At 37.2% G+C, this 22,881-nt stretch overlaps 2 protein-coding genes across 2 annotated transcripts in view; one reads left to right on the top strand and one right to left on the bottom strand.

Moving 5' to 3' along the window:
- The window catches only part of AGBL3 (AGBL carboxypeptidase 3), a gene marked incomplete at both ends in the record, with an annotated part of 46,802 nt that overhangs the window by 16,199 nt on the left and 7,722 nt on the right, over window positions 1–22,881 (top strand). Inside the window, 12 exons of the mRNA XM_083366741.1 lie at window positions 332–458; window positions 4,453–4,553; window positions 4,636–4,727; window positions 4,895–4,943; window positions 7,071–7,169; window positions 7,949–8,017; window positions 9,253–9,366; window positions 11,094–11,187; window positions 14,381–14,452; window positions 15,349–15,522; window positions 19,492–19,522; window positions 20,032–20,234. Of these exons, the coding sequence (XP_083222867.1) occupies window positions 332–458; window positions 4,453–4,553; window positions 4,636–4,727; window positions 4,895–4,943; window positions 7,071–7,169; window positions 7,949–8,017; window positions 9,253–9,366; window positions 11,094–11,187; window positions 14,381–14,452; window positions 15,349–15,522; window positions 19,492–19,522; window positions 20,032–20,234 (1,225 nt within the window). The remainder of the gene's footprint in view (window positions 1–331; window positions 459–4,452; window positions 4,554–4,635; window positions 4,728–4,894; window positions 4,944–7,070; window positions 7,170–7,948; window positions 8,018–9,252; window positions 9,367–11,093; window positions 11,188–14,380; window positions 14,453–15,348; window positions 15,523–19,491; window positions 19,523–20,031; window positions 20,235–22,881) is intronic.
- Window positions 2,236–3,010, bottom strand: LOC310642670 (ventricular zone-expressed PH domain-containing protein homolog 1-like; the record flags this gene model as incomplete). The annotated part of the gene is given in 2 exon segments (XM_083366556.1): window positions 2,236–2,523; window positions 2,525–3,010. Coding segments are annotated over 2 exon segments (774 nt in total).

Genomic DNA, 22,881 nt, shown 5'->3' with positions numbered 1-22,881 from the left:
GGATAAGGAGATAAATGTATTTAAAATTTAATAAATTAAACACCATCATTGTATATTCCGGGTATTCAATAACTTTTCTTTATTGTATCCATTTCTGAGCAAATATGTTCAATATATGAACAATGTGCCCAAGCCTTTGAGCAGAAATTTAGGTTGTGTGTCTCTATACTAACGACAGTTTTAAAGATCTAGAAGTTTGATCAGATTTTTGCAAACGCAGTGGGATAACTCTACAACTGTACACTATTTTCACCCATATCTGCTCTGTAATGAATAATATGTTTGTTTAGCAGGAATTTCTAAACTTTATTTCATTTCTTATCCTATTAAGTTCTCATTCCAAGATTGCAGTTTTAAAATACAGAAAGGCAAAGAAGGAACAGGTCGAGTAGCTATGTGGAAGATGGGCATTAACAACAGCTATACCTTGGAAGTAACCTTCTGTGGCTCTAAACTGGGTAAGACAAGTAATACTACTCCAGAATTAATAATTAATGCATTCAGTAACAGCTCCTGTTTTGTAGAGATAATTGCTAAATAAAGATAAGATAATCGATGCCCAGTGACCAGATGGACACGTTCACTTTGGCAAACCATGAAAGTAGTGTTGCGTCTTTCAAATATTTTTTTTTCTTAAATTGCAAGCCTAGCTTGCCAAGTACTAAGCAGAACAAACCCTTCACAAGACTGGCTAGGTTGCAATGAAATGTTTACAAAAGGGTTTTAGAATTTCATTTAACTAAAGAAAAAAAATGGTTATGAGCAGTGCTTTTTTTCTAAAAAAGAAAAGAAAAGGTGCCGGAACTCTTATCTTGTTAATCTTTTATTTATATAATTTTATTTATATATTTATTTATATAATAATAAACCTTTATTGTCAAAGTACAACATGTGTACATTGAGATTAGCTGAGCCTCCCCCCATGCTCTCTCCCCCCAACACACAGTGACAACAAACCCTCCATCCCACCACACTATGTGAACCAACTACACCACACACACACAATCATAAGTGTATAAAGAGTACAGGTAGGGGCTAAATGGTTCTCCACCTTTTGTTTGTATTGTTGTTTTGCCATCCTAATGCCCCTTCTGAGATTTGCCCTGGCCTCTCTGTATCTGTCCCTGTCCCCCGCCTTAAAGGCAGAATCCCGGGCTCTCAGGAGTGTTCGTATCTCTGCAGTCATCCAGGGTTTACAGTTCCCGTAAACTCTAATGCACTTATCCGTTGTTACACTATCAGTGCATGTTTTAATATAAGAGAGTACGGCATCTGTATACGAATTTAGATCTTGTTCTTCAAATATACTCCAGTCAGTGGTTTCAAAGCAGTCCTGCAACTGACTGAGAGCACCCACTGGCCAGGTTCTGACCCTTTTTGTGACTGCCTGAGTCCTTTTCCTGAGAGGAACATACTTTGGGCACAACAGGAGTGAAAGATATATATAATTAAATATATATATATATGTATTCAATTCTTAACATAAATTAAATTTATTGTATTTAAGGCAAATGTTCATAGTAAATTCCAAAGCTTTGTCCAAAACATTAATGTTCTTTCAAACATTTAAAATTGGTTTGTTTGGGGAATACCTATTACTATGGATCCAAAGTTGAGGCTGGTGACTGATGAGAGCAAAACTGGATTTACTGTATAAATCCAGTAGTGACCTTTCAGGGGACAGCTGAAGGAGAACTTTGCTACACAACTTTTAACTGTATCTTCTACAAGACACTCGTCTGGGAATGGAATTTTCTTTCCCATCTCCATAACATATGCTTTCGCTTTAGAGAGATTTTTTTTTAAGTGAAAAAAAAGCTTATCTTGATACTCCATGGGATTCTTCATGGTTTTGGGTTCTCTTCGTGACAGTTTTCTTTAACAGGTTCTGGCAGTTTCTCTGGTTCTGAACATTTGATACTTGGGTGTGAAAATGAGGATTGTTCCAGCTGGGACTCTTCAGAGCCTGCACTGGAAGGCAATTTGTCGGTTTCTTGGCTCAAATACAGATCAGTGAAAGAGATGCTGGCTGTAACATCTCCATTCTCTCCTTCTCCTTTACTGTCTGCATGGACATCCTTCATATGACCAGCATGCACTACTAAACTTTGGGACCTGCATTCCGACCTTGTGTTGTTTTTCAGTTGTTGGATGACATGTTTAGCTACAGCAGTGAAACTGTTACTCATACAATAAATATCTCTGCTTTGGATACCCAAGATGTTGGAGAAGGTGTCAGTGATGTATTTGATTTCCAACAAAATGATATGATGGAAAGAATGTTCCATGTTGGCTAGTTGATTGATTAAGCAAATAGATCAGGCAGGTCCGAGCTTGTTCCTTAGGCTGTTTTTTGTTTGCAATAGTTAGCAAAAGCTGTAGAAGATGTTGCTGTTCAGATAGTTCCAGATGAGGCATCAGTCCTACCAATTGTCTCAGGTGGTTGCTTAAAGGTTCTTGTTGCTTTTTATACAAAGAGGGCAATACACGGAGTAACGTGGAATTCCCTTGTAGGATGCTTTTTTACAATACTTTCTGTATGTTCAGCAAGCAGCTCTGCCTTGCTAATTGTAACAAGGGAGAGATAACTGGATAAATTCCTGCACAATTCTTTGTTACCTCTCTGGAGAAACTTCACTGCAACTGGGACAACCAAAGCTATGATGGGAGGGCGATTATAATTCTGCAAAATGCAGCTCATAATATCAGAGGCAATCTTTGCATGCGGTGTGTCTCCATCTTTACAAAAAGGTTTCAGATTGTGCTTTAAACATGACTCCCAGAGATCAATAAGAGCTTTTCCATGCTTCTCGATTGATTCAGTCTCCCTGATGGTTGAAGTAATTTGGTTGTTGTCATTCGTCTGGTAGTCAGGAGATGAAATAATTAGTTTGATTTGCTCAAGAGCTTCGGATAGGCATCCTTCTATTTCACAATCGTCCAGAGAAAAGAGTTTCCCAGCATGTGAAAGGTATTTCTGTTCCAAAACAAGGCTTAGGAGATGATGCATAGTTGATGCTGCCAATGAGATTAAATCACATACGTGGCACATCTTTCAGTTAAGGCTAGTTGACATATAAATCCATAAGGCGCTAGGTATTCCTTTTCTATAAATACTTCTTCAAATCTCGAGACCTTTTGGGCCACGAGAGACACAGACACACAAGAAACTATTCTCCCTCCTGGAGGATTGCCTGCGAAAAGGTGGCTGGCGGGCAGCAGAGGGAGCTGCAAATCCTCAGCCTCCTTTCTGTCTTCCTCCACTGCAGCCGAAGGAAGGAAATGGCCACTCAGCGCTTGGTGCCATGGGGATGCGCTTCGCTGTTTCTGCTGCACTGCCCCTTTCTGGTTGGTTCCTTGGGCGGTGTGAGGGTGAGTGGAGCCCCCGCTGGGCCGAACAGCCCAGGGACACTGCTTCCCAACCTGGCGCCCTCCAGACAACTTGCCTGTGCAACACCAGGTCTTTTGGCGTGCTGAGCAGCAATTCCTATTGCCTTTCAAAAGCCAATAGGCTTTCGAAAGCCAATAGAGCAGACATGTCAAACACAAGGCCCGGGGGCCGGATCCGGCCCGCAACGTGGTTTCATGTGGCCCGCGAAGCCATCCTGGAAACAGTGAGGGAACGGCCCCCACTGCCTTGGCCCTGGCCCAGAGACCCTCCTTCTGCCAGAGACCCTCAGATCTGTCCCACTCCTGCCCAGGCCCCCATAGGCACCCTTGATGCGAACGATGTAGAGCTGGCCACGCCCACCCAGTAGGCCATACGCACTCTATCCATGCCCACCCAGTAGGCCATACGCACTCTAGCCATGCCCATCCAGTAGGCCACACCCACCCTGGCCATACCCACCCGGCCCCCTGAGGGCAACCGCAATGCTGATGCGGCCCTCAATGAAATTGAGTTTGACACCCCTGCAATAGAGGGAGTAGCACAGCTTGTGCAAAAGCTTTTTGTCTGTGTGTGTGCAAAAAAAGGTGCCGGAACACTGTTCTGAGTGTTATATGAGAAAAAAAGCCCTAGTTATGAGTATCAATTATCACAGATAAGCAACTGTGTTTCAATTACTAGAGTGTGCTACTTTTAGCCCTAGGAGTGAAATGGGGAAGGTAGCAGTTCTTAACAAAATTCCTAATTGCCAGAATGTTTGGAGAAGAGTCATGAGGTAAACATCATGCAAAACAAACAAGGCAAAACACTTTCAAAATATAGCTAATCCTTCAAGGACAGTATCAGCATTTGGTACAGATTGGAAATATGGAATAATAAAGTTCCTTTCAAAATTCAAGCATCTATCAATGATTTATAAAATGTATAAGAATATTTTCATTAAAAATTATTTAATAAATTTGTAAAATAGTAGCCAGAATTCAGTTTTCTTATGTTCTCCAGAGTACATAAAATTATTGCTGAATAGTTCTGTTTTTCAGAATTGTTTCTCTTTTGTATTATAGGAAATAGAAATGCTACCCACTTCAATACTAGAGATTTGGAGTCCATCGGATACAATTTCTGTGATTCATTATTGGCATTTTGTACTGAAAAGAAGAGCAAGGTAATACAGAGGAACATTTTTTTCATACTGAACTGTAGAATAATAGGCACTGATTTTCACTGCTGACTCTGATCTCTTCTAGTACAATGAATGCCTGAAAGAATTGGAGGAACTAGTAAAACAGGACGATCCAGTTGCCTGTGTCAATGATATAGGAGACAGAGGGGATTCTAGGTAAATGGATTGTTTCTCAAAAAGTATTTCTAGCCAATATTAAAAGGTGAAATCATTAGCTATGATATGTTTCCCAGTTCTATTATCTGGTAAAATAATTACGTAGTTGAATATCTTATTGTTCACAATCCTGTAAATCAAAACAACATACTTGCTTTCTTTTGCAGTTCAGACAGTTCAGACTCTAATGAGTTTGCTGATAAAACAGAAACCCAGGTATGATAAAAATTATCATTCAACCATTTACATCACTTTTATACTTGAAATGTATTTTCTTGGCATTTAATATACAGATAAACAAAATGTGTTAATAAAGAACATTGGTTGGGAAGGGATATATCAAAACATTATAATCTCCCCTCATTTAATTTAGAAACAAATATCAAAGTAAAGTAAATGACACGAAGTGTGTGTTAAAAGCAATTTCAAACATTTATATACAGTACTTGCTGCATCGCTAAGATTGAAGCTGAAGGATATCGGTGATTTGATTTGCCTTGTCTGATTATTAGCTGCTGACGTAAAATTAAGGATTCTATGCTATTATGCTTTTTTTGCAAAATAATGTAAGGGAAAGCAATACATAAAATAAACTATTGCATGATAAACTATGATAAACTATTGCATTGACTTAATTTGACATTTTTTTATGTTCAGCCATACCTGACACAAAGTTTCATAAGCCACAGGATGCAAGTGGCCCAAGTCAAGACTAAAAGAAGTTTTCTGATCTTCACAAAAGCCACAGATGATAATTCCCGTTCTTTGAAGATGGAAGTAGCCATAACTGAATAAATTACCTTTTAAAAAGATCTTTAAAATGAAGGGATCTTTTAAAGGCCTGACATGGAAAGTCATAAGGAACAATAGGATCTGAAAAGATCCATTAATGAAATGTAACTTCCATATTGTCTTTTGGGCCTGGTATAAACAAATAACAGAGTTGGAAGGGATCTTGGAGATCTTCTAGTCCTACCCGCTACTCAAGCAGGAATCCTATACCATTTCAAACAAATTTTTGTCCAATCTTTTCTTAAAAAGTATCACACAGAAAATTAAGATAAATCAGTTATGTCATACAGACTCTCTGAGCAAGATACAAGTAGCTAATTTACTGTACATTAGACTTTACTCCACATACTTTGCTATCCAGCAACAACTTTGTATTTTGAAAGGCGCTGCAATTGAGAGATTGAGGGGAAGAAGTATCTCCTGGGGGTCAATAACGGTTGTTATTATCCTAGGCTCATGCATCCATTTCATGTTATTTACATATAGAGCAGAATACACATTTAGTAAAAGGAAAATAGCCACAGAAGCCAAGAAAAAGAGATTTCCAAGTGCCAGTGAAAATGATTTTATTGAAGCTGAATACATATCAGAAATATAATCCTTTCTCAAGGACACTAAAAACATAAATGTTGCCAAAAGGAGTAGACATTCTGTTAGTGAATAAACAAAACACAAAATTCACTTTGTACTTTGAAGAGGGAAGATATATCAAGCTCTGGATCTATGTACATAGTTATATATTGATAAACAGTCTTGGGAAGAAACAGAAGGGAGTAGTCAACAAGCAAGCCCTGCCCTAACTAGTGCTGCAACGAAAGAGCAGGTCTCACCACAAGTGACTGGCAGCAGACAGAGAGGGCTGATGAAGTAGGCAAAATGGCATCCCTCTCAATTGTAGTAATAAAATCAGAAAGGTTTGGTGATCCACCATGTTAGCAAAAGCAATGAAAAACCTATAAAAGTGGTTATGGATGACAGAAGCAGCAATACAGAAATTAGCAGTCCTGGCTCCTTACCTTAAATCAACCTGTGCTAATGCTTTTTTAAAAGTACATTTGAATCATTAGAAAGCATAATGTCAGTCATTTGTAAGAAAATGACACTGCAGTAATCAGATGTCCAATTTCTTCTAGAAGCAAAACCAAAATAGCCACAGAGGCAAGTGCCAGTAACCAAAGCAAAAGGGGGCATATCTAAAACAGCCATTAGAAACTGAGCAGATTCGAATTCTTGGTCATATCAGTCATCTCTGAAAAATGGGTTGGGAAAAGAGGGAAAACATTACATTGAGTTGCTTCAGCTATGGATGGATATAAGAACATTGAAAAACCTACCTGGACACATCAAAACAATTGTAACAATTTGGAAATTGTGGGAGATGACAGAGATGTGTCATATTTCTTATATCATTTGTACTTCCCTTTAAATATTTTAGAGATAGTGAGAGATGATTTAGTTGAATAATTAAAATAGACTTAAGTAAATATTCTACTATCTTTATCTTTAATCCTATTAAATTTAACTAATTTTATTTTCTCTCTTTCTTGGCAGACAAAATCAAAGAAAAAATATTTGAAAGTAAAGAAGGAAAGAAGTTTTGATTTGGAATCCTCGGGAAGAAGATATTCTAAACATTTACATGAACCAGTGGTATAATAGATTATAATATGTTGCATAGTAGCTACTCACTACAGCTTGTTGATTCTTACAGATGTTCACAACACACGAATTATGCTATTCCCTTTTGGGATAAGAAGTGTTATGTAGAAAAGAAGTAAGAAGAAATAAGGCAAAAAAGAAGTCTTGAAATAAGGAAAAATAAAGCAAAAGCATAGAACATCATTATAACTTTCCATATCTTCCACCAACTATTGTTGTTTCCACTTTATCTGTTTTCTTTTTCTTAAATTTATTCTTTAAATTTCTCACCTCCCTCTTTTTTCAGTTCTTCTCAATTCAACCATGGTTTTCTTACTCATTTTTAAATTTTTCTTCCTACATAATATATATATTTGTTTTTCTGTATTATAAACAATATGTGCTGTAGTTTAGAAAAATCGGTAAGATTAGTTCAGACCATATACTACCCCAGTAAATGAGCCATTTCATAAAAATATATTAATGGTGTTGTTGGGACTATAGTTTTGTTATTTTGCCTACAGAATTTTATCCATTATAAGATCAGGAGAGGTCTTAATCAGGGGCAATTTACATTATTAGAACAAACAAACATACTTAAAAATTTAAATAAAATATTTTCCTATTATGGGATATACAGTAATTCAGAAAGATTGTATCCTGGATGTTTTGTTCTGTGGAAATAGAAGTAGAAAAGAAACATAGAGTCTTAAAATCTGGAAACAATTCTATAATATCTTGAGAGATTGTTCCTTGTAGTGATTAGTTGTTGTTTTTGTTTTCTTATTTAGAATGAATCCAAAAAACATGAAGATCCTTCTCACAAAGTTTCCAAGACCCAAGAACAAATAATTAAAAATGTAAATATTTTATTGTATTGTTAAATTATAATGTAAAGCTCAGAGATCTGGTAGCATGAATCTACAAAAAATAATGAATAATTGACTTATAGAAAACCTTATGTTTGCAATAAGTCATTCTAGCCAGTTGCATTTGTTTATTTTATTTTACTGAACATATCTGTCCATGTAAACAACATCAAATGAAAACTTCTTATTTTCATTAATTTTTTTCTGAAATGTTTTCATCTGTCCTTCAATAGTTAGACCAATGAGAAATATAACTGGTAATTTATCCAACCATCATTGTGCCAATATGACAGCATGGCCATAATGAGGTAACCTTGATATAATTTCAAAACTGCCTGAGTAATTCTATGACATTTCTACAAGTCACTAATACAGAAATGAATGATTTCTGAATAATTACTTACTGTTAATGGAAGTGCTATGTATAAATGTTGCTACAAGTAATATTTTTATAATTATAAAATACAGATTCTTCACTTCATCTAAATACATTACAGAATGTTACCACAGAAGATGTAGATGTTCATCTATTTCCATATCAATATTACAGTGTTTTTATCCAGTTGAACTTGTTTGATGCCACTTCCGATGTAGTGGAATGATACACTTATCAAGACAACACAATTAGAACTGAATAAGCTTATCATAAACTACCCTTCACCAGTGGGTGCTTCCCAGCTATGTTTGATTATAACTTAGTAATTTCTAACAAGCATGGCATGTAGGTACAAATTATAGACTTTGTACAGTAGTCTACATTTCTGGAGACATCAGTTTTAAGCCTTGACAGTCAATTACCCCTAAAGCAAGATTCTCACAGAAGTCTCTTTAATCAGATTTATTGAAATGGAAAAGAGATTATGTTACAGAAATTTCAACAACTAGATTGTTTTCATTTTCAGAACTCATTTTATTTCCCAGCCTTCTAAGGCTGAGGAATCTCAGCCTCTTGACTACAGCCTCTAGGTGAAATGGCAAAAAGGCATTTTTTAAAAACAAATTGTAAGAGAAGAATATCCAGGTGTCCAGAAGGGAATCTATTTGAGGCACTGAACATAACATTACATCCAGATTGATAAAGAGTGGTATAGGCATTTACAGTTGAATTTTGTCTATCATATGTGACGTATTTTTTTACCTTAAGTTTTTATTTCTGATATCGGGGTATGTGTTTAGTTTTGTATATTAAGTAAATATAAATGCTGCCCATTTATCTTTCTCCACAGGCCCAGGTTTTTCAGAAATTAAAACTGATGGAATTACAAAAATTGGAAAGAGAAAAGTATGAAATTAACAAGCAGAATGTAGAGACTTTTTCCAGAACAACAAATGCAAAAAAGGTTTGGCCGTCATCTTGGTAGAATAAATTTTGCAACATAAATAAGAGAATGCTGACTTCTTTTTTGTATATACTTTTAAATCTTATTGCTGTACAGTTGCCATTTGCAAACATTATATTCATCCAATGCATCATTTAAGTTATTGTTATGCTTAAATATATATTTAAATTACTAAAATAGAATTATATTCTATTGTGGATTCATTCTGCATTTCCCATTTCCTGGTTCTCCCATTCCTGACATCATCATAAATGAAGTTGCTATAGGAATTGTTTAAAGTGTATGTGAATGTTGAATTGTTTCTTTTAATCGGAATAGTGCCATTATTGTTCCCCTCTACAAAGATAAAAATAGCAAGAATAAATGCAAAAACTATAGGGGGTCACATTGGTAAGCTTGGGAATGCTGAAAGCTTGGGATAACCATATAAGGAACGCTTATGGTGACTTAAAGGGAATTGGTTATGGATATGAATGTATATGCATGTGGATGATGGTTAACAATCTGAATGAATTGCAGAGAATATTAAACTGATTATATGGTTCTGAAAATTAATGTATCAAATTAGTGTATTTATACATAGTGTTTATCGCAGAGCGATAATAATGAATATATGCGACATTATAGAATTTCACTAATAGGTGACCTTATAGAATGTTTATTAAAGTTGGGGAAATAAGTGAAGAACTGTAAAGATGTGCAAACATTGATAAAAGACATCACTACAATAGTATTCAGGCTATTGCAAGGAAAGGAAGGAAAGCATATAGACATTTGTGTGTTGTATTGTAAGTAATTTTGTCAACAATATTGCAAAATAAGGTGACATTTTCATGTTTAAGAATATCCTTCTGCCTATTTTGTTACACAAAATGAAGGTTGGTTATGCCATGAAGAAAAGTAAATTGAATGTAATGGAAATGCAGTATTTAACACATAGGTATGGTAAAACAAGAAGAGATGAGTTCAAGAAAAAACTTAGTGGGAGCTAAGTGAATTACTATGGATCAAATACAAAAATGACGGGAGTGCAAAAAGTGTCTTCATGTGATTTGATCATATAGCAACCATGTATGACAATCAAATTGCAAAACAAATATATCAAGAAGAGTGACTTTACTGCAAGAATAGAGAGGTCTAGGGGTATTGCTGCAAACTAGACTTACTGGTAGTGTATATTGTTGGTATAAACTAGATTTGGCTTTTTTCCCCCTTTGCTCATGCCTTCTGTTCCCTTACCTTAATATTTCCTACTCCTTTTCTGTTCTTTGATTAATGTTCTTCATTCCAAAAGAGCGTGGTACGTGGTTCCTTTTTATAATTTTGTGGATTAACTCAATTATGTCTGATTAAAAATAAAATAGATGTGATTATGCTTTAAAATGTTGACTTTATGCGCAGAAAGAATATTTCATCTACAAGCACTCCATTCTTTCAACCAGTCTTCCTCAACCTAGTAACCTTCAAATGTATTAGTCTTCAGTTTCTCTCATTCTCTCAATTTAGATTACATCTATAATTTGTACCTACATAATTCATTGGAATTATGTTCAAACATAATGATGAAAGATGTAGCGGTATTTAGCATACCCAGATTACTTATAGTCTGTGCCGTAAAGGCATTTATCACATATTTTAATTAGTCTTTACATATGAAGAAAAAAATGAGGGAGTTCAGAAATGTGGAAGAATAGTAATCATTCATTTGTCTCTGTTTTCTCTAATAGTCAAAGACTTTAGCAGGGGTTCATGAATTGTTTAAAGAAACTAGTTCCATTTTAAAAAGTAAACCAGATCAAATGGCTTTCCCCTCTAAAAAAGGTAAGAATGTTTTTATCAGCTTGTACATTTTGATAGTTACATGGTGCACTATAAATAGGGTATGTTCTAGATTTTATATAATCTTCCCAATCCTGTATATAATGTCCTTATAACTCCATGGTCTATTTTAGATATGAAATAGCAAATACATTCATTAGTGACCAACAATGCCCTTAAAATGTATTAAATATTAAATTAGAGTCACTTATGTGACTCTATGTGACTCTAAGGGATGTGGCGGCTCAGTGGGTTAGGACGCTGAGCTTGTCGATCAGAAGGTCGGCAGTTTGGCGGGTTGAATCCCAAGTGCCACGTAACAGAGTGAGCGCCTGTTACTCGTCCCAGCTTCTGCCAACCTAGCAGTTTGAAAGCACGTAAAAATGCAAGTAGAAAAATAGGGACCACTACGGTGGGAAGGTAACAGCGTTCCGTGCGCCTTTGATGTCTAGTCATGCAGGCCACATGACCACGGAGACATCCTCGGACAAGCGCTGGCTCTTCGGCTTTGAAATGGAGATGAGCACCGGCCCCTAGAGTTGGAAACGACTAGCACGCATGTGCGGGGAAACCTTTACCTTTACCTTTATGTGACTCTAGAGTAGAAGTGTGATGAGTAAAATAAAATGCATACCTAAAATAATTATGGTTTGAGGGAGAGGGTTCCGCTGGTAGTTGCAACTTAATTTGAATAAATATGTCAAGAATATTAAAAATAACACCTATACCGTAATAAAGTAATGTTTTAATCATTCTATGACATTAAACATTACAACATTAAAAATTCAAAATACTCAACCAGCAATTGTTAAATGCCAGTTTTAAAAGATGATTTTTAAAATCTTTTTAGATTTTATCTTGTTTGCAGATTTAATGCTATCATGAGAGGAAGGAGAAAATTGTGTTTGGTGACATGATATCTGTAAATTCCTCATGTGCTCTAACACTATACAGTACATGCATTGGACAATTTTTAAAAAATAGTATGGAGGGAGAGAGCTGATCTTTCATTCCCATTCTCACTTTAAATTCCCATCCAACATAATTGGCAGGCAAGGATTACAGAACTGGAATTTATTCTCAAATTAAATTGTTTCTTCCAGACTGAACAAAGATTTTAAAATGCTCTTTTCACACTTATATTTTATATTGTTCACTTAGTATATCTACTGGACATTTTCTGTATTCCCAATTCTGTATTTTAATAGGAAATTAAGTGTGGAAACTTTATGTAAAAAATACATGATTCTTCTAACCTGCCATATACTTTCCTGATAAACCTATGGTGCTATAGGTATGCTAGTCTTTCTGGATACATTCCAGTTCTACAAAACACTAGATGAGCATATTTTGAGGTCTGTAAATTCGTTTATTCTTTAGTTACCCTTAGTGTGTGTATTTGTGTGTGTGTGTGTGTTTGTGTGTGTGTGAGCGCGCGCATCTACCTCTTTCTTGAACTTTGTATATATTTAATAAAATAGACTCTTTCTTCAGAAAAATATACTACAAGAAAACATTTTAAAAATTAGGATTAGGGCTATTTCTAGTCCCATAGATATTTTAACAAGGTGTATGCATTTTAGAGAGAGTTAGAATTGAAACTTTGAATGTAAAGTTCTGTTAAGTCACAAAATCAATCATATGTCTTTGGCTAATCAGTGACCCAGTTTATATTATTCTATCTTAATTGAATAATTATAAATATGAATACACATTAAAGTGCCACATCAATCCTTATTTTCCTCTTCTCACTATATCATGACTAACACTCAAAATATTTTGTTAAATGTTGATTGTCATTGCATTCAAATATTGAAATTATTATTACAATACCTTCAAACTGTAATTTAAGATTCTGGATTATTCCAGATCTGGTATAGTTTCCTGGTGTACACACTGTGGTATGAATGCAATATATTATAGTATTATGTTACAACACAGTATTATTATATTATAGTACAGTACTGTATACAAATATACAATATACTTTGAGAGCTCCCTCGTATATTAAATAATGAGGAATTGGAAGGAGCAATGCAAAGATAGAAAGCAAACACATAAACCTGTCGCTTGTGTTCATTTATTTATTGAAATAAGCCTTTTTTCTTAGGGTATACTGATTAATATTAATTGTGTGAAGTTATATAAGAATTATCCCAGTATCTGTTTTTACCTCTTGGAAAGCAAAGGAAAATGCACATACTTTTAAACAAATTTATCTGGAGGATTTATATTTTATGTGCATCATCATCATTTTATTTATTTATTTATTTATTTATGGGACTTATATGCCGCCCTATCTCCCAAAGGACTCAGGGCGGCTAACAACAATAAAACATAATAATACAAATGTTAAAAAAGATTAAACTAACAAGCCCCAGTGATAAAATGATAAAATATTAAAAATATTCTACTTAAAAATCCCTATCGTCAGTCCAGGTCAGCCTGATGGAAGAGAAATGTTTTAAGGCAGCGACAAAAGGACCGGAGATCCGGGGCCATCCGGACTCAAGGGGAAGTTGATTCCACAGGGCCAGCACTCCTACAGAGAAGGCCCTCCCCCTGAGGGTCGCCAGCCGACATTGTTTAGCCGACGGTACCCTGAGGAGGCCTTCTCTGTGTGAGCGCACCGGGCGATGGGAGGTTGTCATCATCATCTGTTAAATTTCTATGGAGCCCACCTCTGGGCAGTTACCAAATTTTGGGATACCTTAAAAATTAATAAATAATAAATGTCTTATATACAGTAAATCTTAATAAACTATAGTGTAATTCAGATGCATGAAGTTATGTTTCACAGAATGTAAGCTGGGAGACGTTGAGGATACTTACTGTTTTGCTGCACATAAACAACACAGCAACATAAACATTATAATACAATAAAGGATACATCCATTGGTCTCTGTCATGTACCCTATTTTATAAGCATTTGGCAGTTAACAAGGTGCCTCATTTTGTTCATTTATCTATGTTTTATCAATACAGATAAAAGCAACAGCCATAGGCTTCTGTGATGATGAGGAAAGGAATGAAATGTGTGTAATGACATCTGAACACAAACTTTGTGAATCAAATTTTTCCTCCAATATTGGGATACAAGTACAAGAGATAGGATGTCATTTTTTATCATCATGTCTATGGCCACAACAAATCCGTTACTGTATCATCTTTCATGTCTTTAATTTCTTTTTCTTAGATGCTGTACCTAATGTGCCAAGTAAATATACTATTCAGTATCTGAGTCATTATTTTCCTGAGCAAGGATTAAGTGAGTGATTAATTTATAAATATGATTAAGATAGAAATGCATGTATATACAGTATATTTACAGGCAGTAGAGTATAGTGAAATTATGACTATAAAATACATATTTGTAGTCAAGCTGTTTCAACAGTGCTTGTTCCTAGGATTAGTCACAGTTTGCAAGAATAAATTCTTTTAATTCTGCATTTTATTACAGTGGAAGTGGACTATGCTTCTTGATTTCCATAGGCAAATTAAGAATTAGAGTCCAGTGTGACATGTTAAATACTATAGAAAAATTACTCAGGAATAAATACTGTTACAGAACATAAACTTACACAAAATGTCCTAATGAAATTTAATCCCTAAAATGTTGAGAGCTAAAAATGTTAGCAATATTTTGGGTAAAAATTCTCTTGACTGAAGGCAGAAGTGGAATGTGGTGTGAAAGAAGTGAAAAGTGTTAAGTGTTTGGTACCATTTTTATGGGCCCAGGAACAGACTTACAAAATCAAGTTGACATTGGACATCATTCTGTTTGCAATTTTGAAGATCCTTACGATTTTGTTTTTGAAAACACCTGGGATTCTTGATAAAATTATGCATCCAGCATTATTGAGTATGACAAAAAACAAAACATGATTATAGTAGTAGTGTTTTACAAATTAAATTCATTAAAGTGATTTTGCATTTATCTTAATTTTCAAGGTTACTGGTAGTGACATTTGTCAGTTCACTTAATTGTACATAAATGTGCACACATTCAACATTTTGTAGTTAATAAGATTGTATATATGAGAGAGTAAATCTAGGCACTTAAGAGCTAGATACATTCCTTAACTATATTTGATACTCTCAATTTTTATCATGTCAAGATTATATTGAAATACTATGTCTGGGTTTGGTCTTTTATATAAACAGATTTTGGATGGGATCTAACCCAGCCTTTTAAGCATGTTGTTTCCCAGAGACTTTTCCTACCTCCTACTCCCCATAACCAAATGTGCAATACACCAAGAAGAAATAGTGCACTTCTGGGTTGCCGACTTCCTAGAGTGGAAAATATGAAGAGGGAAGTAAGCATCCATCAAAAAAGTTAAGTACTGTAGCACAATATTATGAAAAGGGGAAATGGGGGCAATACATAGTTAGAAGTGATCAACCATGCAGGTATAACAAATATTATACGTTGATTTCCTTTCATAGACAAATCTGATAGTAATTACAGCCAGTTATAGAAGCTTTCTGCAACTTGACACCCTTCAGATGTGTTAGGCTACTGGTTCTCCAGACAACCAAAAGACCGGGAAAGACTAAGTCATTTTAGTCAAAATCAGTGCATGAGTGACATACAGATTAAGATAATGTAACATTTTTTGTACATATTACAAACCATCAAACATCATAGAAGTGCTTAGGAATTTTCTCATTTTTATCCAGACAACTATCCAAGTTACAACTTTCCCAATTTGCCCAATTTGCCCAAGCCCCAGTGTAGAGCTTAATGGCTAAGTAGGTTTTGAATTTTCATCTTATTTCCTCAAATATGAAGCTTAACAGCTAAACCATTTCCAGTTGTTAATATCCATTTTATAAATAAAAAAGGAACTTACACCATACAGAAATAACGGATCACTTTTTGAATATTACATATTATATCATTCCAGACTAGTTAACCTCAAATACAAAAACATATTTATTTATTTATTTATTTATTTATTTATTTATTTATTTATTTATTTATTTATTTATTTATTTTTATATACCGCCCTTCTCCCGGAGGACTCAGGGCGGTGTACAGAGAAATAAAGTAAGAATACAATAAAAATAAAAATTATTAAAACCCAAATCCATCAGGCCAGGCCGGCTTGTTGGAATAGATAAGTTTTTAGATCACACCGGAAGGAGCGAAGGTCGGGGGCCATCCGGATTTCAGCTGGTAAGCGGTTCCAAAGGATTGGCGCACCCACCGAGAATGCTCTCCCCCTGGGGGTCACCAGCCGACATTCTCTCACCGGTGGCACCCTGAGGAGGCCCTCTCTGTGGGAGCGCACAGGACGGAGGGATGTTGACGCTGGCAGTAGGTGCTCCCGTAGGTAATCCGGACCCATGTCATGTAGGGCTTTGTATGTCATCACTAGCACCTTGAATTTCACCCGGAAGGCAACTGGAAGCCAGTGCAGCTCACGGAGCAGAGGTGTAATATGGGAGTATCGGGAGGCCCCCAAAAGCACTCGTGCAGCTGCACTCTGCACCAGCTGAAGCTTCCGAGTGGTTCTCAAGGGCAGCCCCATGTAAAGAGCGTTGCAGTAGTCAAGACGAGAGGTCACAAGTGCCTGGGTGACTGTACGCAAGGCATCCAAGTCCAGATAAGGTCGCAGCTGGCGCACCAGACGAACCTGAGCGAAGGCTCCTCTAGTCACAGCTCCTATATGATCTTCTAAGGAGAGCTGTGAATCTAAGAGGACACCCAGATTGCGAGCCTTATCTACGGGGGGTAATAACTCGCCCCCGATATTAAGAGATGGAATACTCTGAATATCCTGACATGCCGGTATGTACAGCCATTCAGTCTTGTCCGGGTTGAGTTGAAGCCTGTTCCTCCCCATCCATTCCCAGACCGCTTCCAGGCAACGGGACATCACGTCGAGGGCATCACTGATGTGGTTTGGGGTCGAGATGAAAAGCTGGGTGTCATCAGCATACTGATGATAACCCACTCCAAAACCACGAATGATCTCACCCAGCGGTTTCATGTAGATGTTGAACAGGAGAGGCGAGAGGACCGACCCCTGAGGAACTCCACAAATGAGAGACCTTGGGGTCAACCTCTGCCCTCCTGCCAACACCGACTGCTAACGTCCCAGGAGATAGGAGGAGAACCACCGAAGAACTGTGCCTCCCACTCCCAATCCCCTGAGACGCCGCAGCAGGATACCATGGTCGATGGTATCGAAAGCTGCCGAGAGGTCTAATAGGACTAGGACAGAGGAATATCCCCTGTCCCGGGCCCTCCAGAGATCATTCACCAGAGCGACCAATGCCGTCTCCGTGCTGTGCCCGGGCCTGAAACCCGATTGGCACGGGTCTAGATAATCCGCTTCATCCAGGACCAGAGGGAGCTGATGCGCCACCACACTCTCAACAACCTTCGCAAGAAAGCGAAGGTTGAAGACTGGACGAAAGTTATTTAACACAGCTGGGTCCAAGGAGGGCTTCTTGAGGAGAGGTCTCACCACCGCCTCCTTCAAGGCGGCGGGGAAATTACCCTCACTCAAAGAAGCAGATATAACCGCCTGGAACCAGCCTCGTGTCCCCTCCCGAGCTGCATAAACCAGCCAGGAAGGGCACGGGTCCAATAAACATGTGGTGGAGCTCAATCTCCCCATAATCCTGTCCACTTCCTTCGGAGTCACAGGATCAAACTCCTCCCAGATAACGTCGACAAGACCGCCCGTGTCATGTTCGTCAGACTCTGCCCAGTTGGAGTCCAGGCCGGTCCAAATCCGAGCGATTTTATCCAACAGATATTGACCAAATTCCTCAGCACGACCCTGCAAGGGCTCCTCCCTCACCTCCTGATTGAGGAGGGAGCGGGTCACCCTAAACAGGGCGGCCGGGCGATTATCTGCTGACGCGATGAGGACAGAGAAGTAATTAGACCTCGCCGCTCTCATCACTGCGAGATAAGACCTAATATGGGTTATTAGTCACAACCGGTCGGATTTGGATTGGCTGGACCTCCAACGGCTCTCTAGGCCCCGTCTCTGACGCTTCATCTCCCGGAGCTCCGCAGAGAACCATGGAGCTCGCTGGGATCTGCACCGGGTCAGGGGCCGCAAGGGTACAACTCGGTCAAGTGCCTCCGTGGCTGCCCTTTCCTAGGCTTCCACTAAGGCATCCGCCGAGTTGTGAGCGGGGGAGGCAGGTGGGGCCCCAAGCGCTGCCTGGAACCTGTCAGGATCCATTAAGCACCTGGGGCGGTACCATCTAGTTGGCTCCGTACACCCACGGCGGGGGGTGGCAAAACGGAAGACCAGCCGCAGGAGGTGATGATCGGTCCATGACAGGGGCATAACAGTTGGAGAGCCCCCACCAAGATCATCAAACCACCGTCCAGATAAGAAAACCAAGTCAAGGGTGTGGCCTCCCTCATGAGTCGGTCCAAGAATTACTTGCGTCAGGTCCATGGCCATCATGGAAGCCATGAACTCCCGAGCCAACTCAGATGATCCTCCTAGGGATGGTAGATTGAAGTCACCCCAAACTATAAGTTTGGGGAACTCAATCACCAACACCAAGAGGACATCGAGTAGCTCAGGCAGGGCTGCCGCTGTGCGACTAGGCGAAAGGTACACCAGCAGCAAGCCCATCTGCGCCCCAGGACCATATCTCAAAAAGAGAGACTCACACCCGACTATCTGAGGAACGGTGGTCTCCCGCGGACATAGGGTCTCCCTAATAACTACCACCACTCCCCCGCCCCTAACATGAGCCCGGGGCTGGTGTAGCACCCAGAAACCTGGTGGGCAAAGATCAACCAAAGGAACACCGCCCTCTGGGCCCAACCAAGTCTCTGTGATGCAAGCCATATGTGCTTAATTGCTTGAGTTCTTCAACAATAATCCAAAATATCACAATAATTTTGATTTCCACAATTTTTGTGAGCCATTTTTTTTCATAAATTCTGTATTTTTATATAATCGTAGAGTTGGAAGGAACTATTTAGGCCAAGTCCAATTTTGTCTCATTGTAAATCATTAATAAATCAAATTGATTTTTAATGATAGAGGCTAAAACCTTATTTATAGTATCTTGAAAATATTTAAAACAAGGGGGGATGCCATCTACTTAATTTTAAATGTCCAAATGAATGAACATAAGCAGAATTATTCCCTTGTACAAAAACTATATCAGTAATCAAAAATATTAATGTGGTTCTCTCCCGGAGAAGAGAATAATGATTTTCATTCTTAACATAAGAAAGGACTGAAATCTATGTAATAAATAAAGTCGTTTAATTTCAATTATACTGTACGTCGTCTTTTTATCTCTTATTTGTAGCATCACTCATACAACTGGACAGTCATCCAAGGTAGGAAAACTATATATTTGTTATTACTGATTTCTGGAACCCTCATATTAAACCTTGGGGAAAAAATCTTACAGAATATACAGTAATTTACTTTAATATGGATCAGTCAAATATAAGACTGCACATGTGCTTTATAAAACTATTATCTCTAGTCTTTATTTTAATTAAAATTTCTATCATTCTCTCTTACAATAAATTTTACATTGCAGGTTTGGGTGCAGGTATAAATGAAATATGAAAAATCTGCTTATAAAAAAGAAATATTTGCCAGCAGAACAATTATTTTACTTTATTTTAAAGAAGAAACATAATAACAAGTCACATATTTCATATCCAAATATAGCATAAATGTAAACATAAGTACTATTTCACAAAATGAGTTGACTGTATATTTCAGAAGACACAACATTTTTGAAGTGTTACCTTTTTTGTATAACTTTTAAGAATTGATTCATTTTGCATGTTATTTTCTTCTGAGTTTTGAGATGGTTAATCTTAATCTGTTTCAGCTCTTTATATCTGCCTCAGCCAGTAGCAGAAAATCATCCTGGAAGGGGCTGTGAAACACTACAGTTAAACGAAAAAGAACTACAAAATATTGCTCTAGCTAAAGAAATCCATTTAAATGCTCCATATAACAAAGCTGCAGCCTGGAGATTAGAAAAGTATCAAACTGGAAAGACTAATAGTTGCAGAGATCCAGAGATCAAAGGTTTTTCTCATATTGGACATTAAAATTTTATTAATTACAGTGGGTTTATATCTCATCAAAATGTCTAAAATACATTGGCTGATTTACTTGTATACTATCAAAGGCTGGACCTTAAAGTCTTCCAAGTCTTGATGAACAATTTGATACATAAAATATTTTAAGTCAATTCATTATCTTTCTTAGGAAAAGGAACACTAACTTTAATCTGAAGATTTTTTTTTCTTGATTGATGGAGAATATTCAGTTAAGTTAATCAACTACAGAGTCAATAATAGCAAAAGTAGTACTACCGTAAAACACATATGCCCAGGATCAGCCATTTTTAACCTCCCTGTCAAGCTGCCAAAATCAGAGAGATAGAGCAAACTGTAGGGTTGAATGGGTTACCTTCTGATACAAAAATAAAACATTTATTCATATTGTATTTTCTCTTTCTCATTTACTCCTTCTCAGAGGAGAGGAATAACTGGAAATAATATTTGAACTATACATTTGTATTCGGGGTGGGAAAAGCCAATATTTAGAATCTGAAGAACATTTAATAAAATATAATTTCCTAAGCTACTTTATAGCATGTACTTCCAGTACTGCTCAAAAGAGTTCATGGAGAATGAATTAGCCTCACATACATAAACATAGACATGTATATCTATACCTTCTATGAAAAGACTGATACAGAGTATCAATTAAATTTAACAATATGATTTAAATTTATTTTTAATAATTCACATAGTTATATCATTACTTATTTCAAAATAAGACTTTAAAATACGCTTTTGATAATGAGTGAATGGCTTCTATGGTAATACATACAGTTCTTATATTTCCTCACAAATCTGTTTATGGAATAGATATCTGAAAATAAATAACAATGGGCGTCAATTTTTTAGACTTAAATACAGTATATAGATGAGTTGAGATTTTAGAATCTCATTTTTAGTTATTAAATATTATTATTATTAAATATTATTATTTATGACACCTATTCTTTTGGTTCTCCATGAAAGATTTTGGAGGGGAAATATGCAAACAAGTACTAGTAATCTGCAGCTCTCCTACAGAGATGTTTACTCATTGTGGAACTCTGCTACATGGTTTATTAAATTATGAAACTAAACAAGCTGAATTTGTGGACTGTACAGCCTTTCTTCCTTCCAAATTTGATGAGTTCCCCATCTATCCCCTCATCCAAATCAGAACAGAGCCCTGGGCCATCCCACTACACACTTCCCTCCATGTATATGCAGTTCCATTGAGGACCACATGCTGAGTACAGCCAGTCAGCCAGCTACGAATCCACCTGGTGGTGATGCTGTCTAACCCACATTTTTCTATCTTATCAAATAGTAGATTGTGGTCTACTTTATCAAATGTCCAGGTAAATTATATCCACAGCATTCCTCTGGTCCACTAATTTTGTCACTTGGTCAAAGAATGCAATAAGATATGTCTGGCATGATCTGTTTTTGACAAACCTATGTTGGCTTTTGGTAATGACTTTGTTTGCCTCTAGGTGTTCGCTGATTCGTTGCTTGATTATCTTTTCCAGAACCTCCCCAGGTATTGAGGTTAGGCTGTTAGGTCTGTAGTTTCCTGGATCTATTTTTTCCCCTTTTTTGAAGATGGGAACTACATCAGCTCTTTTCCAGTCCTCTGGTAGTTCCCCAGTGCTCCAGGATCTTTGAAAGATATAGTTCAGTGGTTCTGAGATCACATCTGCCAGTTCCTTCAGAACGTTGGGGTGTAATCCAACTGATCCTGGTGATTTGAACTCCTCTAGGATGAACAGGTGCTCACTTACCATTTTCTTGCCTATCTTAACATCTTTCTAATCTGTTTTTACAGTACTGTTTTTGATAGGCTGGACTGTTTTTTCCCTTTGTGTAAAGACAGATGCAAAAAGCAAGTTAAATAGTTCTGCTTTCTCCCTGTTGATTGTCACCTTCTTGCCACTTTCACCCACTAATGGACCAATCATTTCCTTGACTTTTTTCTTGTTTTTTAACATGTTGAAAGAAGCTTTTTTTTTGTTATTTTTGACTTTTGTCCCAATCCTTAGTTCATTTTGAGCTTTAGCTTTCCTCACTTCCTCTTTGCAGGCTCGGGCTATTTGCTGATATTCTGATTTAGTTATGTGTCCCTCTTTCCACTTTCTATACTTGTCCTTTTTTATCTTTCAATTTATCAGAGAGTTCATTATGCAGCCATGCTGGTTTCTTTTGACAGCTGTTATTTTTCCTCTTTGTTGGTATTGTGCTACACTGGGCTGTTATTATCTCACTTTTCAAAATTTCCCAAGCTTCTTGGGTTGTTTTCCCCTTGAGGATTCTCATCCATGGAATCCTTCCCAAGCTCTCTCTAAGTTTATTGATATTAGCTCTCTTAAAGTCCAAGACTCTAGTTTGACCATATTCTATTGCTTGTGCTTCCATCTATCATTTCATCTCTGATAGTGAGAATTAGGTGCAATATTGCTGATCCACTAGTTCCCTTCTCTACTTTTTGGCAGACAAAGTTGTCTGCTAGGTTTGTCAGGAATCTTTCACTTGGTGCAGAGTTTGTCTCCCAGTTGATGTCAGGGTAATTAAAGTCCCCCATTACTATTTTGATGTGCTTCCTACATACCTTAGTTAGCTGACTAGCAAAA

The sequence above is a fragment of the Vipera ursinii genome (genome assembly GCF_947247035.1).
Source record: "Vipera ursinii genome assembly, chromosome: 6".
Classification (NCBI taxonomy): domain Eukaryota; kingdom Metazoa; phylum Chordata; class Lepidosauria; order Squamata; family Viperidae; genus Vipera; species Vipera ursinii.
This window is presented reverse-complemented; position numbering and strand designations above follow the sequence as displayed.